The sequence below is a fragment of the Oreochromis aureus genome, linkage group 18, assembly GCF_013358895.1.
Source record: "Oreochromis aureus strain Israel breed Guangdong linkage group 18, ZZ_aureus, whole genome shotgun sequence".
NCBI lineage: Eukaryota > Metazoa > Chordata > Actinopteri > Cichliformes > Cichlidae > Oreochromis > Oreochromis aureus.
Genome location: NC_052959.1, coordinates 10,760,573 through 10,775,677, shown reverse-complemented (window position 1 = coordinate 10,775,677; position 15,105 = coordinate 10,760,573). Strand labels below are relative to the sequence as shown.

Below are 15,105 nucleotides of genomic sequence, written 5' to 3'. Positions count from 1 at the left end.
AGCAGCACATCACAAAAATCATACAATCTGTTCTAATTTCTTTAGCTGAATCTTCAAAACGCACAGGACATGAGAGCTGCATCTGGCTTTTCAGTTGATCCATCTAATGTTCTCTGAAGCCTCATCAGAAATGGTCTCAGTGGAAGTGTGGCTGTCAAGAAGCCATTCTTATGGAAGTGAAACAGAGAGAAAAGGCTGAAGGAGCACTTAAAGCCACGTATGAAGCCTGATAATTTGGGCTGTTTTGAAGGTGTAAAGTGAAAGATATTTTCAAAGGTTAAAGGGATCTTGAGTAAGAAAAGCATTTTGTAACCCCATGCCATAGCCTGCTTAAGTGTAACCATTTTCCGCTTGCAGCAGTCCGTCTCTAATGGAGTAACCAGCACAGTCACAAACCTCACAGGCCGCTGAATTCTGCACATGTATGTATGTATGTTATATTTGTCATTGTTAGTACATTACCATTAAGAGGGACATTTTCCTGTTGGTCTTCTTTTATGTTTCTGCTTTGCCTCTGTTTTGATCATTGCTAATAACATTTTTCAAATATTCATAAAGCTATTGCATATTAAAAGATTTATAAACGCATCACATGAGGCCATGTTTCAGGCAAATATCATTTGTGCAGCAAAAAATGAGATTATCTCGCTGTGCACAGCTGTCCTCTGTATCATTTCCTGAACAACTGAAACACATTGGAGTGTTCAGGTTTTTTTTTTTTTTGGTTTTTTTTTTGTATGAAAAGTGCTTTATAAATAAAGATTGATTGATTGATTGATTGATTGATTGATTGATTGATTGATTGATTGATTGATTGATTGATTGATTGATTGATTGATTGATTGATTGATTCTTTTGGTTTTTTTTGGTTCTTTTGGTAGGATAACCATACAAAAGCTTTTTTTCAATGAGCCAGAATCAGCCATGCTTTGCAGATATAAGATGTATACACTCATCAAAGAGTTACAGTCTCAGAGTCGTGGTACTGTTCAAGCAAACCTGAACCAAATCACGCTGAATGATAACCAATAACTGTAAACATGGTAAGTATTGCAGAGCTCTCGTAGCATGTGCATATTCCACACCTCAGTCACTGCTTTTATTTTTTAGCTCCATCTGGTGTTGTCCTGATGCACACTGACTGTCCTGGCTTATGCGCTGATGTAATGATAATGCAGTAGGTGCAGACTGCAGCTGAAAGCATTTTCTTTAAGCAACAGACATTAATATAAGTTGCAAACACAATTGTATTTGTGTTTATCCCACTCAGGTTTAGTTGCCTCAGATCCTTGTCTTTGTTATTTTGCTACCACAAAACCTGACCAAATCATGCGAGTCTTTGCGACTGTGGTTTCCTGCATATGCCAAAGAATTATTACACGGACTGGTACTGAGTCACACAGACAAACTGACAGCAATCTGGCAGACCTTTGTTGCCTCTTATGAAAAGAAAAAAAAACTGTGCAGTTTAAAGATTTGTTTTAAATAAAGAAGTTTGAAAGATTCAGTTAACTTTTCTCAACTATTGAGCCACTGATGGGTTTGTGTTACAACACAGGCTAACCGCAATCACAATTTGTGTCACAGTCTGGTGCAATGTGAGGTTTGTATTTGTTAGGTTATGCAGTACCATGTGTCTGTTGCATAGGCTGTTTTGGCCGGTAGTTAAAGGTTTGCTTTAGTGGTCTTTCTGACAGTGTGAGGGGTATAGTCTACAATGAATGAAGTTCAACATAGCCAGGATTTCTTTGTGTTAGCTGGCTCGACACAAAACCAGAGATAACGGGATAGGAGGAGATAGCCGATATTGCTGGGCTTTTCTGCCTTGTGGATCCATTAGCCCTAAGGTTCGAGTAGGCCTACTCTCTGTGGTATCCTCTTACAGGAAAAAATTCGAAGAAGATCTCCACATAGTCACCAACACTTCCAAGTACGAAAAAGGACAGTGCCAATTATCACCACTTTTCCAACGTGTCTGGTAAAGAACAGTGGGCCCATGACCCTTCTTTCTCACAAAATGATCCCTATGAGTGCCTCCAATCAGAGATAAAAAAACAAACAAACATTAAAAATATGACAGTGAAACTTTAACCTGCATACAATTAGACATTAAAGGCTTATGATTCATGGCAAACTACCAGACTCAATGTTATGTATTTTATTTGTAGCAGTTAAAAAGGACAAAGCTGTAAAATTGAGTTGCACTAGCCAGTATTTTATCTAAGGTGCTAGAAAAAATCTTGTTTGATAGAGTTAGTGTGTTCATCTCTTCCCTGGACAATCAGTTTGGCTTCAAACCAAAGCATGGCACAGACATGTGCATATATGCACTCAAGGGAACAGTCAGTTTGTATAGGTCCTAAAATTCATCTGCCCTTATGTGTTTCATTGATGCCTCTAAAGCTTTTGATCGAGTGAACCCTGGAAAACGTTTTGATAAACTGAAGCGACGGAGAGTTCCTGGATACATTGTGAGGATTCTGTCTTACTGGTACGCTCATCAGAAGATGCAGGTTAATGGGGAAGCGGCATTTCTGCCCCCTTTGGTGTTAGCAATAGTGTCAGACAGGGTGGGATTTTGTCTCCAATTTTATTTAATTTATATGTTGATGATGATTGTCCATACAGCTGAGAACCTGTAACACTGGATGTATATTAGGTGAAACATTGATGAATCATCATATGTATGCAGATGAACTGGTTGTTTTTAGTCCAAGTAGTGCTGGATTACAGTAGCTTCTTAATATTTGTACTGAATATGGTGTGCTATATGATATAAAGTACTATGCTGTTAAAAGTGCTATCTTGACATGTAGAACAAAGCAAGATAAACAGCTAAATTTCCTTGTGTTTAAACTGTCCGACGATACTCTTGAGGTTCATAAAAGGTGAAATACCTTGGTCACTTTATTACTGATTAAATGAATGATGATGATGATGACATACATGGACAACGTGGAAACTCTTTGTGCAGGCAAATACTATTACAGTATAATTTTAGCAATCACAGAGCTGACAGTGAGTGGTTCCCGTTACTCATTCACTCTGAGGAAGCACGGGTTGAAGTGTTTGTGTATTTATTGATTTCTAAGTAAATGTGTATTTTATGTATATTATGGTTTTATATCTTTCAAATATTTTATTTTTTTAATTAAGGTTTATATGTTGTGTTTTGTTTTGTTGTTTCTTTTGTTTAACTATGGACATAAAGTCTGTCGATAAAGATTGATTGATTGATTGATTGATTGATTGATTGATTGATTGATTGACTGTTACCGTCCCACGGTGTAATGAAGGAGACATGACAGTCACTATACTTTGTCAGTAGTTCAAACTGAAATGAATTTTATTGACGAAATTCGTGGTGTTCTGTGTTTTTGCAGCTGCAGTCAGAAGTAGATTAGAATCAAGCATAACAACATTTATTTATGTTTTTATAGGTGTTTATAATGCATCCACGTTCCTGTGAAAGTCACTTCACACATCATTTAGTGGTTTTAGTACGGTTTGGCGATTAGCCAGATAAACGGACACGTTCATGTCACAGAAAACTCTAACGTTAGGCTGGCTTAGCTCGCGTAACCATTAATGTATTGTCATTGTACATCGTTCTTGACAATAAATGAAAATGTCCAAAAACAAAACAAATATTGCGTATTCATGTGACGCATTTTTACAGCCCAACGTAAAAGAAGCTGAAGGCTACCTCTATTTAATTTGGTCTTTTTCTTTTCCCGTACTCATGTGGACACGTGATCAGAAGAGGTTATAAATAGAGGTGCCACACTCATTTGTTTCTTTGATTCTGAGGCAGAGTGAGAAGTGACATGGCCTCTACAAGCCGGTAAGTGATAGAGCCAAGTAAATGTAATACCTATACTTTCTTTGCATGTGGTTCTAAGATGTTAATTCATAAGAACAAATACTGGTGTGCGCCGTGGTTCCTAAAGCTAAAACACTATACGTCCCTGTGCTTACCGATCGGTGTTCGTTCCATTGTGCTATTTGTTAGCACAGCTAGTTAGCTGGCTAGCAGTTAGCCATTAGATGTTACCAGAAGTCGGTGTTTTTGTTGGACAGCGATGTGGTGCTGATGCTCCTGCTTTTTGCCACGTTATCGTCTTTGCATTGTAGACTTGTTTGTCCACATTTCAACTTTTTTCGTGTATTACAATGGTGTGAAGCTGAAACTGAAGCTAATGTGTTGTTGACGTTACCACTCAGTGAGCAGTTGTGAATCATTTGTAAACACACGCAGTTTCCCGTGCAGTCTGTCTACCTTTACACAACAGTGGTCTGACGTACCCTCCTTTAAGCACGTATAATAAATTACTGTAGTTTAGCAAATAATTTCTGCATTCAAAGTTACTAACATTATTGATTTTGCTATCAGTGGCACGGTAAGGATGTGCGTATGAAGGAGTAAAGTGCAGTTGATTGAGCTAATTTGACTGAGAGTTTCACATCCACTCTTTTAATGATTGCTATTGTGAAGTATTTCCCGTTTTCCTTGCAAAATGTAAAGAAGCGATGGATGTTTTTTTTTTTTTTTTTTTTCAAATTCAATATTGTACGTATGTAATATAGGGCTGGGTGTCGTCACAGATTTCTAGAATCGATTCGATTCCGATTCACAAGGTCTCGAATGGATTCAATTTGAATCAGGGAAATTTTGCCTCAGACAGTCAGAAATATTATAAATCTTATCATTTATCAGTACATATCCATATTTTTATATCTATAAAAAGAAAGCTGACACTTGTGAGACTTTATCAAAGGTGTAAGCATCACAGCAGATGCCTTTGTGTCAAAGTAACTTAGGATAAAACACAGAAAATCGATAATCAACACCCACCCCTAATGTAATATAAATCAGAAATCCACCAACAGTGAAGAGATTACCATCCATGATCTAAAAAAAGTGGGTTACAGTTTAATTTGCCAGTGACAGAAATGTACATTTGTGTATAACACCTTGTGTGGTTACAGACCCGGAAGGTCATGTATTGACAAGCATCTGTCAAAGAGATGTGGATTTCTCTTGATTAAACAGATAAAAAAAGATACCTTATTTGTTTCATCCACCCTTAATGAGAAACCTCCCACTCTTTGACTGTTCTGTTACTTTTCGTCATTGCGGCAAAGAACAACACCCACTACTCTCACAGATTACCTAAACTAAGTAAGAATGTATATCTCTATATATAACTCAAGAAAATCTCCTTTCAACTAACCGTGAAATGAACATAAATTCTCAGGTTTCTCACACAGGACGTTATTCCTGTATTTACTTTTGTTGCTTCCACCCCAGACACATCTGGCCAGTGAGCGGACTGAACATTCTCATATGATTTGTTATGACCAGAGATGGGCAGTAACGCGTTACTGTAATCTGATTACTTTTTTCAAGTAACGAGTAATGTAAGGGATTACTATTGCAAAAACGGTAATTAGATTACCGTTGATTTCACGTAGGAACGCTGCGTTACTGCGTTACTAAAACCGTGATTTTTTTGAGAGAACGTCTCATGACAGTGACGTAAGCGAGTGCGACGTTCGTGACAACAGCTGTCTGCAGATCATAATATATCGAGTGCGGGACAGAGTGTAGCATGCAGCGTTTAAAGCGTGGAAGTACTGACCTTATTTTGAGTTTGATTCCATAAAAAGTGACAAAAACATTAGTGTCCGTTGTGCGTGGGAAGAAAACTTTTTACAGCGAAAAAAAACCCCTAAACTTCCAAGCAAGCACCGAGTGTACTACGACGTAATGTGAAATTCACAGAGAAACTCGCGGATTCTTCCACTGACCGCTGCAGCACACCTGCACCAGGGTAAACCTCCGCCTACCCCAGTCCTGCTTTACAGGTGAAAATAGAGCAACAGGACCGCTAGTCTTTGATTTTATTTATTTTCTGCTGTGTTTTACTTGCATCTATTTGAAAGAGTGAGTGTAAACACAAAAAAATATTTTATTTTATGTGCTGGAATGTGCAGAAAATAGGTTTAAATGTTAAACAAATTTCTTCCAGTCAGAGAATGTTGCATATAATTAAGTTTTTGCTTGATGCATAATGTTAAAAGATTAACACTAATAAAACAAGTTTTAAAAAGAGACATTTCCATTTGATTACATTTTGTATGATGGATTATGCAGAAAAAGTAGAATTGGGCTGAAAGATCTATCGCTTTATCACCTATTCAGGTTGTAAATCGTGTTTTTAAAAAGTAACTAAGTAACTAAGTAATTAATTACTTTTGAAAATAAGTAATCAGTAAAGTAACGGGATTACTTTTTGGGGGAAGTAATCAGTAATTAGTAACTGATTACTTTTTTCAAGTAACTTGACCAACACTGGTTATGACACATTTTTTTATTCGCTTGACATTCACTCGAATTTTTCTGTGTGAAAACAAACCAAAACACGGGGAAACGCAGCAAGTTTGCAAACTGATCAGCTGAGTCAGACCAGAGTAAAATAATTTTGTGAAAATGCCCTAAAATTTTTTAAGCTGTTTTTTTTTTTTTTTTTTTTTTTTTTTTTTTTAAAGAGATCAGAGTTCAACAATCTCAGGCTCAGTGGGAGAGAGAGTTCCAGAGTCTGAATTGTTTCTCATTTAGTTCTCAGCCTTGTATGACGCACAGCTGACAGGCCCTGATCACATGACTTCAGGGAACCTGCCAGGGATGTAAAAGTTCACTGATGTACAGTTGTGCCTGTCCATGCATAACCCTAAAAGTCAAACCCAGGATCTTAACGTGGACGTTAATGGGGAGTCGGTGCAACCGAATTAACAACAGTGTGAAATGTGAATAACTGGAAGACTCAGTCAGAACAGGCGCTCTAAACAACCCGCAGATGAAGAGTGACACAATGGAACTCAGTCACTAATTTCTTGATGTAGGAAGTTGGGGATTTTAGTGTGGGTGGCTTTTTACCTTCAGTTTATTTTAACTCTGTCCCATTGTGTGGTTGTTGTTGACCAGCATTTCTGCTGCATCAGCTAAGTGGCTCAACTTTTGGTCAAGTATAGTTTGAATCTTGTTAGATCTTTTTTCCTGTTCTTCATTACAACGCATTTCTGCTAATGTCCAGCAGATTAATGCTTGTTGTGAGCCATTCTTTTTTTTTCTTTTATAGTCCTTTATCACCAGTTCAAGCTTTTTTGGGGGAGCACACAGAGTCCTGGTTGAAGTTATTTTGTGTACAAGTCAGTTTGATCGTGCCAGACCTCTACGCTGCCATCTCCGGCCCCCTATTTCTTATCATGTTTGTAAATCTCAGCTTTTAGACCGAGTAGAGCTGTAAACATCCATGCGGCACACACACTCTCATATTAATGTTTATACCAGTATATTTGTGTGTGTATTGTTCCCATGTCTTGTCCTGTTCCATGCTCGGTGTTTTGTTACACAGTTAAAAAACAAAACAAAAAAAACACTAGGTTTATGACTGAATTCAAACCTTTGAACACTAGTGTGTCTTAAAGATTATCAGAACAGTGAGATGAACCTGTCACCAAAACAGCCTTGTGTTTAAATAGAGCTGGGCGATATAAGATTTTTTCATAGCACGATATGTTTTTTTCATTTCAGGCGATAACGATATATATCACGATATAAGCCAAATAACTATATTTGTAAGATTTAAATCTGCCGTTGCTCACAAGTAAAATGTTATTCAGATAAATAAAGGCAAATATTGCAAACTACACAAAAGGTAGCCGCTAAAGCGTTTAAGTTTCAAAATAGAACAAACAAAACAGACTACTAAATTGTCAATTCCACTTAGAAACAAAATATTAATTCTAAAAATAAATCTTAGTTTGTTTTACAGAAGAACAGAAAAAATTGACTAACTTTTGTCAATATCAAATAAACTGAGAACTAAAAGGAAATTCTCAATCTCCCCTTGTTGTATAGCTTAGCTATTACCTCAATTAGCTGCTTGAATCCTTCATTTTCGACCGTGTTTATTGGTAGCATCTCTTTAGCAAGACGGTAGGCTACGGCATTCGTTATGTCGCTATGTCTCTTAGCTTTTTTGTCATATGGTAAGACGCTGGAGAAAGCCGACTCAATTGACTGTTGTTGCTTCGCAGGGATTCTCCTGGTTGTTTTCGATGACGAATTAGCGCTTTTAGTCTACGGAACTTCTCTGGCCCTTCCTTTCGACAATCTCTCCGGCATTGGAACCGTCATCTGTGTTCTCTTCGGTAACCTGGTCACCCAAGCTCTCGGTTGGCTATGCGCTACGTAATTTGGATTGGCTGTTCTTTTTTTTTTTTAAGACAGGAAGAGAGAGAGATGAGGTCTATCGCAATGGTTTCATTTTTCTATCGAGAAAAAGTTATTTTGCTATACATATCGTTATCGTTCTATCGCCCAGCTCTATGTTTAAAGCACTGTTGCTAGCTACTATCTTTGTGTTTTTGATGGTGTTACTTGCTTTGTGAGATGTGTTGTTGGTGAACATTCAGTTAGGCACTTCTTCTCAAACACAAAAAGGGAAAGGAAACTGAAAAGGTGAACTATATTTAGAGTGTCACGTAGTCTGTATGTATGTAAATTTGCCCTCTCAGAACAGTTGGTGTTATTTTCCTATTGTTTTACTCTGAGTAGTCTTTTATGAATTGGCCGTTTGAATCTTTATTTTTCATTTAGATTTGACTTTGTGGGTAAAAATTATGTTTAGTGTCATGAATTGAGCACAAATTCTCTCTCTACCCCTCCCAATCTTTGCCTTTCTTTTTAAACGTTTCTTGCTTTTGACCTCTTTTCTGTTTGTTTCTGCAGCCCAGATGTTCTGGCCCTTCCCAGAGTTCAGTGTCCCAACCACCCTGATGCCTGTCTGGTGGAGGACTACAGAGCAGGGGACATGATCTGCCCTGAATGTGGCCTAGTAGTAGGCAAGTATACATGCGCTTATGGTTTTAGATCAAGCTTCCCCTGAACACATCCTGCATTTGGTTTCCTGTACTTGTTATCTCAACTAAACTGAACTGTTTTCTTTTCAGCACACATCTTCCTGAACTCATTTTCTTTGTCGTCATTGTTCAATTCCAAGCTATGCAAGGCCACATTTTCCAAAAGTGTATAAGTAAATTAAATATTTTGTTTACAATTATCCATAGATGTCAGGTGACATGACAGGTTTTTGTCTTGTGGATAGAGTTAAAGTAGGGAATGTGTTTTGTGTAAAGGTTCAGATATAGTATGAGAGGCAAAAAGCTTGATGCTTGCTATTAGACAAAGCTTTAGGGAGCAACGAGCTCTCCTCTAATGAGCCCCTTCAGGACAGAGCAGGTTAGCCGGGAGACTAGAGGCGCCCACCGCCCTTTAATGCAAGCTTAAGTGCCCTCAGTTCCCGTTTCCATAGCTTTGGTTAGCCTCTAAGGAGATGAATGTCACTTTGCCTCGAGATATTAGGAGTACTGATGGATGGCAAGAAAAACAGCATTAAAATATCAAATTTAATCCTCAACCCCAGTACACAGTTCCTGGAAGAGACAGTCATAATACCTTGAAGAATGCAATGGCCTTGTTCAGACAGTTTGCCACGTTGCTGATGTCACAACCCTATCATTTCCTTTTTGGTGTAAAATAATTGAGCCATATTCAAAACCACAGTAGTAGTAATGGAGTGTAGTAGGAGAACATGTAGTGGAAGAGCCAAAGAAAGACAATAGAGGAGGTATGACATAGTAGCAGCAGTGTTTGAAATTTAAATTCTGAGGATGTCTTTGAGTGAATTTGCTTATATTATTGCACCATCTTCTGGTAACTTATTTCAGAGGGATGAAATATTACCAGGCACAGGGAGTGAATCACTGAAAACCTTCTGTAGTGTCAGTTATATCTATCAGAGAGTAACCCTTTTCAGAGCAGTGGATGTGACTTCAAAACAGATAAACAAGCAGCTGAAGATGAAGTTGCGAGTGTTAGGTAGTCGAGTTGAAAGTAAACTTTAAATCTTAAGCATTTTAATTCCTGGCATCAGTTTGCAGAAAATTATATAATCGGCAACAATTTAAAAGCTGGAGCTTCATCAGAAACGCCTCATTCAGTCCAAGCTGTAATACAGGGAAATGTTGCAGCTCAAGAACTTGATCTATTGATAGTCTGAATAGTAAATTTCGTATTAAATGAATCTTTATTCAGTTATCCAAATCATATGTTATCAGGTGACCGTGTAATCGATGTGGGCTCAGAGTGGAGAACGTTTTCTAATGAGAAAGCCCTCAAGGACCCATCCAGAGTGGGAGACGCCCAGAACCCATTACTCAATGGAGGAGACTTAACCACCATGATTAGCAAGGTGAGACACCGTTTGAAATAAAAAGCCAACCTTTTGTTTTCACTAGGGCTGGGCCATATCATACCGTTGAATATGAAATATCGCGATAGAATATGGGTAAAACGCGCATGCGCAGTGCCTATGTTTACATACGCACATGGCGGCGACGCAGAATGAGAAGAGCGAAAGGGGATCATTAAATGAAACGGATGAACCAGAATTGGTTTGTAAAAATGCTGCAACTTCAGTGGTGTGGAACTAGTTTAGCTTTCGTCCGTCAGACACCCAACAAAGCACTATTTTTGGTAGCGCATGCTAGCGGGCCGTCGTTATTACCGTGTTGTTTGGAAAATACGGCACACTTAAAATCAATCCTTTGATTTTTCTGAAAATCGACAGTGCCCCTTATAATCCCGTGTGCCTTATGTATGAATTCTGGTTGTGTTTACTGACCTCGAAACGATTTTATGTGGTACACGGCGCTCGAAAATCTGTCAAATGTTTTAGTGCGACTTTGCTAAGCTACGAACCCGCACCGCTTGATGGATTGTCGGAGCATTACGGCTATCGTAGGCAGGAGCCTCGCAGAGTGATACGTACTGTGCTTCAACATAATATTACCGTATTGTGTGTGTATAACCTCTTTTTAAGTTTTGTGGATATTATACATGGTTATGCTGAGGACATGTCAGCCAATTTCCACTGGAAATGACTTTTGGTTAAACTGTCAGCAAGGAATTTGCACTGTTACATTTTTATATAACTTTAATGCACATAAAAAACAGCTGCTTGTTTAAGTGAAAATACATTGATGGGTTTTTTTGCACTAATAAAGTTGTGGAGTTGTAAAGTATTTTGTCTAGTGTCAATTATATCGTCAGTTATATCGTTATCGCAAATTTTCAAATGTATATCGTGATAAATATTTTTGGTCGTATCGCCCTGCTCTAGTTTTCACCCTGTTAAAGATGGCCGATAGAGTAGCTTTTCCATTAGTATGTGCTTGGGTTGCCTTGGCATGGCTAGACACGGTTTTTAAGGTTTTCCTGGGACCAAATGATTGTACCTGGTAGCAGGTACTTTTTTAGTTCCTATTTGACTGGGACAATCCAAGGCGATCCAAAAATGTGATGTCAGCAGACTGTATGCCGACGAATAGCTAGTCAATGGCATTACTCGATGAGTCATGAAAGCATCTCCTTCAGGAAAATCAAAACCACTATTTTTTTAAAACCCCTGCTAAACCTGGAACACAGAAACTATACCGTGGTCCCCGAGTTTGAGGAAAAGCCAGACCGAGCAGCAGGTATACCATCACCTCGACATCCACCTGTGTTGTAGCGTTTGTGTCGCATACAAATGATGTCACGGGACGTCATTAGCTCTTCCCCTTTACACAAAATTTCTTCTGATTAGCTGTCCTGTGAGCCTGAATGACCATATTAGGGGATGTCCCCTAACTTTGACATCATAAATTGCATTTAGAGCAGTGTGGGTTCTGAGCTTTTGGCTCAGGGATCACTTTCACATAGGCAGCCTTCATCATTTAAATATTTACAATGTTTAATTATGTTTAAAATGAGCATCCACTGTAACAGAATGTACAGTACTTAACAAATGCAGAAAAAATGGCAAAGCACATTATTGTTAGGTGGCAAATTACTTATTTACTAACATTGCTGAACAGAAAAATTACTTTTAGTGGCTGAATGAAGAAGTCAAGTGTACTGGCTCAATTTGGGTATAAAAATATTGATTGAATTGAATTTTTAGCTGTAATTAAACAATTCTTTACAGATTTCTAAAATATGTGTGTTCTTGTTTTTATGACCGTCTAATAAATTTGTTAAGCTTAAAGATTATCTTTAAGCAGCTCACCCTTTCAGTGCTAGTAAAATTTTAACTGTGGTCACACGTTCATTTACAGGCATTGAAATACTTGTTTATCTGTGTTTGTCTGTAACATTAGCGTTTTCAAAATGTCTCCTCTGAGTTTGGGGGAAACTGTGGAGGCATCACCGTCACTGTTTAATTGTTAAGCTGAACTTTATTTGACGTTACTGTGGTTTCACATGAAATAATTTCACTGATAAACGTGCACCGTTTACCTCCACAGGGAACAGGAGCTGCCAGCTTTGATGAATTTGGAAACTCAAAGTACCAGAACAGGAGAACCATGAGCAGCTCTGACCGGGCCATGCTGAACGCCTTCAAAGAGATCAGCACCATGGCGGATCGCATCAACCTGCCGAGGAACATCGTAGTAAGTAACAATAAATAGTATGTAAAAATATTTTCTGCTGTGGCCTAACAGTCGCACTGAGAGCAGAGAAAAGTTGCTCAGCACAGATAACCCCATCTGCTTTTTGTCATCATTGTGAACAGGTGACAGACTGTGAAATAGAAAGTGAATCTAATGAGTGAATCTAATGTTAAAAGTTGACAGACTGCTAATGGAGAGCAGCAAAAAACAAAAACCCCGCTTGTGTGCAAAAAACTGGTTTTGTTTTTGTTTCCTTTGTTCTTTTTATCAAAGTTCTTGTTGTTGTTTTTCACACTGAAGTCTCAGATGAAGCTGTCACGCAGTTTTCCTTGTGAGGATATTCTCATTTTAAGGAACAAAAGGGTCGTCGGCTATGGTCGTGTTCCTAAGCATTAATTCAGACATTAATTCAGATATGATCATATCATTTTCATTCAAAATTAAGCAAAATGGTGTCATAAAAGAGTCAAAAATATAGGCTCAGAGCAACTTTGTTAAACTGAAATGAAATGACTTCCCTGTTTTAAGGTCACGTAAAGACAAACATCACACTGTTAACATGCAGTTAAATTCTAACAGAAGCATAAAATCCATCAATGTTTTTTTCCCCTCAGGACAGAACAAACAACTTATTTAAGCAGGTTTATGAACAGAAGAGCCTGAAGGGCCGAGCCAATGATGCCATCGCGTCAGCCTGTCTCTACATCGCCTGCAGACAAGAGGGTGTGCCGCGAACCTTTAAAGGTCAGAATAAATTTGTCTTGTGTGGTTTTGAGTAATTTACTATCTTTGTTTAAATGATTATATATAACTATGTGTTGTGTTTAGGACAAAATGTATTCACATAAAGAACTCATGCGTTTTCTTTTTGCTCTCTCACTCACATTTTCATGGAATAAGCCAACACAAGACTGCAAGTGTTTGTTATTCATGTTAAACATGTGGTGCCATTAGTAAATGTTATTTACAGGAATAGTCAGGAGGCAGAAGTGTAGGATGGGCTTAAGGATAAAACCTTCAAAAAAATGTAATTTCAGTCCATCCAGCCACCCCTAAAAATCTCCTTTCCTCTGCAGAGATCTGCGCTGTGTCCCGGATCTCAAAGAAAGAGATCGGTAGGTGCTTCAAGCTGATCCTGAAGGCACTGGAGACCAGCGTAGACCTCATCACCACGGGAGACTTCATGTCCCGCTTCTGCTCCAACCTCGGCTTACCCAAACAGGTGCAAATGGCAGCCACCTTCATCGCCAGGAAGGCTGTGGAGCTCGACTTGGTGCCTGGCAGGAGCCCCATCTCTGTAGCTGCAGCTGCCATCTACATGGCTTCCCAAGCTTCAGCAGAGAAGAAGACCCAGAAAGGTAAGTGATGATGGACTGGAGTTAGACAACAGGTAGACTTTTCACACCATTTTTAAGTCTTGATCCACGCCTCGCTTCCTTATATTTTGCTTCCAAGGAGAAAGACTTTCTTGTGTGGTCTTGAGCAATAGGTCTCCAGACTTTCTGAAGGCCTTTCAATGTTCTTTTTTGGGCGTTGGCTGCTTTTTAACTCCTCTTCATTCCAGACCTTGTATCATTTTTGGAGAAAGAAAGTTTTAAGTTGCTTTTTTCTGCACACTGTTAGTAGCAGCTTGTCACAAAAGCCCCTCTTTTTTCATCATATATACAATGCTCGTGTCTGTTCAAAGTCAGAACTTTTAACTGCTTTAAAAACACTGATCACAGGTTTTAGTCCATGTGCGAAACGACCAGTCAACCTAATTCCAGGCCGCTCAGCCATAAACCATTGTTATGAAGCTCCTGGTGCAGTTTTTGTACTGATGTTAATGTCAGGAGTGTTAAAGCTCTGTATTTACTGTCAAGAAAGCTGTTAAGATAAATGCACTGGCGTCATTCCTCATATACTTATAGTAATGGCTGAATTGTCTCTCATGCTCTTCCACAGAAATCGGAGACATCGCCGGTGTTGCAGATGTAACGATCAGACAGTCGTATCGACTCATCTACCCACGGGCTGCAGAGCTTTTCCCCCCAGACTTCAAATTTGACACACCTGTTGATAAACTGCCCCAACTGTGAAGAATACTTCTCTCGTACAGCACAAAAAATTTCTGCTGTACCTACAAGATCATCATTATTATTGCTGGTTTTTTTTGTTTTTTTTTAATGATGCGTGTTGGATTTGGAAGATTTCTTGTCCTGCCTTAGATGACACCAAAGTCTGACAGGTGCAGCGGACATACATTCCAGTGCTTAAATAAACAGCTTGCAGACTGCACTTGCAGTATTTCATTTGAGTGTATATACTGTATAATGTATATATGTCCAAGTGGGAAGTGTAACCGATACTTGCAATTTTAGGCTGATTTCATACTGTACACAAAAAACTTGTTTTTTTGTAGAAAATTGCCAGTTTCTATTTTGTTAGTGTGTTTGAATTGTTCTGGGTAATTTAAATAAAAATAAAAGTTCTCTTTAAACCAGGTCAGCGCTTGGATAAAACTAAACTTTCTGTGTATGTGGAGATGACCTCAAACTTCCAGAG

At 38.5% G+C, this 15,105-nt stretch overlaps 1 protein-coding gene across 1 annotated transcript; it reads left to right on the top strand.

Annotated features, from left to right (window-relative positions):
* The first annotated feature begins 3,754 nt into the window (after nucleotides 1–3,754).
* gtf2b (general transcription factor IIB) lies at nucleotides 3,755–15,057 on the top strand. Its single transcript, XM_031749758.2, has 7 exons — nucleotides 3,755–3,844; nucleotides 8,798–8,910; nucleotides 10,186–10,319; nucleotides 12,415–12,561; nucleotides 13,176–13,305; nucleotides 13,638–13,919; nucleotides 14,506–15,057. The coding sequence occupies exons 1-7, from the start codon at nucleotides 3,828–3,830 to the stop codon at nucleotides 14,637–14,639; spliced, it is 957 nt and encodes a 318-aa protein (XP_031605618.1). The 5' UTR covers nucleotides 3,755–3,827; the 3' UTR covers nucleotides 14,640–15,057.
* The last annotated feature ends 48 nt before the right edge of the window (nucleotides 15,058–15,105 follow it).

Bases quoted from the DNA above. Each gene is read 5' to 3' on its own strand.
- gtf2b (XM_031749758.2), top strand. The intron at 12,562-13,175 runs GTAAGTAACAAT...TTTTCCCCTCAG, and splicing joins ACCTGCCGAGGAACATCGTA to GACAGAACAAACAACTTATT. The intron at 13,920-14,505 runs GTAAGTGATGAT...GCTCTTCCACAG, and splicing joins AGAGAAGAAGACCCAGAAAG to AAATCGGAGACATCGCCGGT.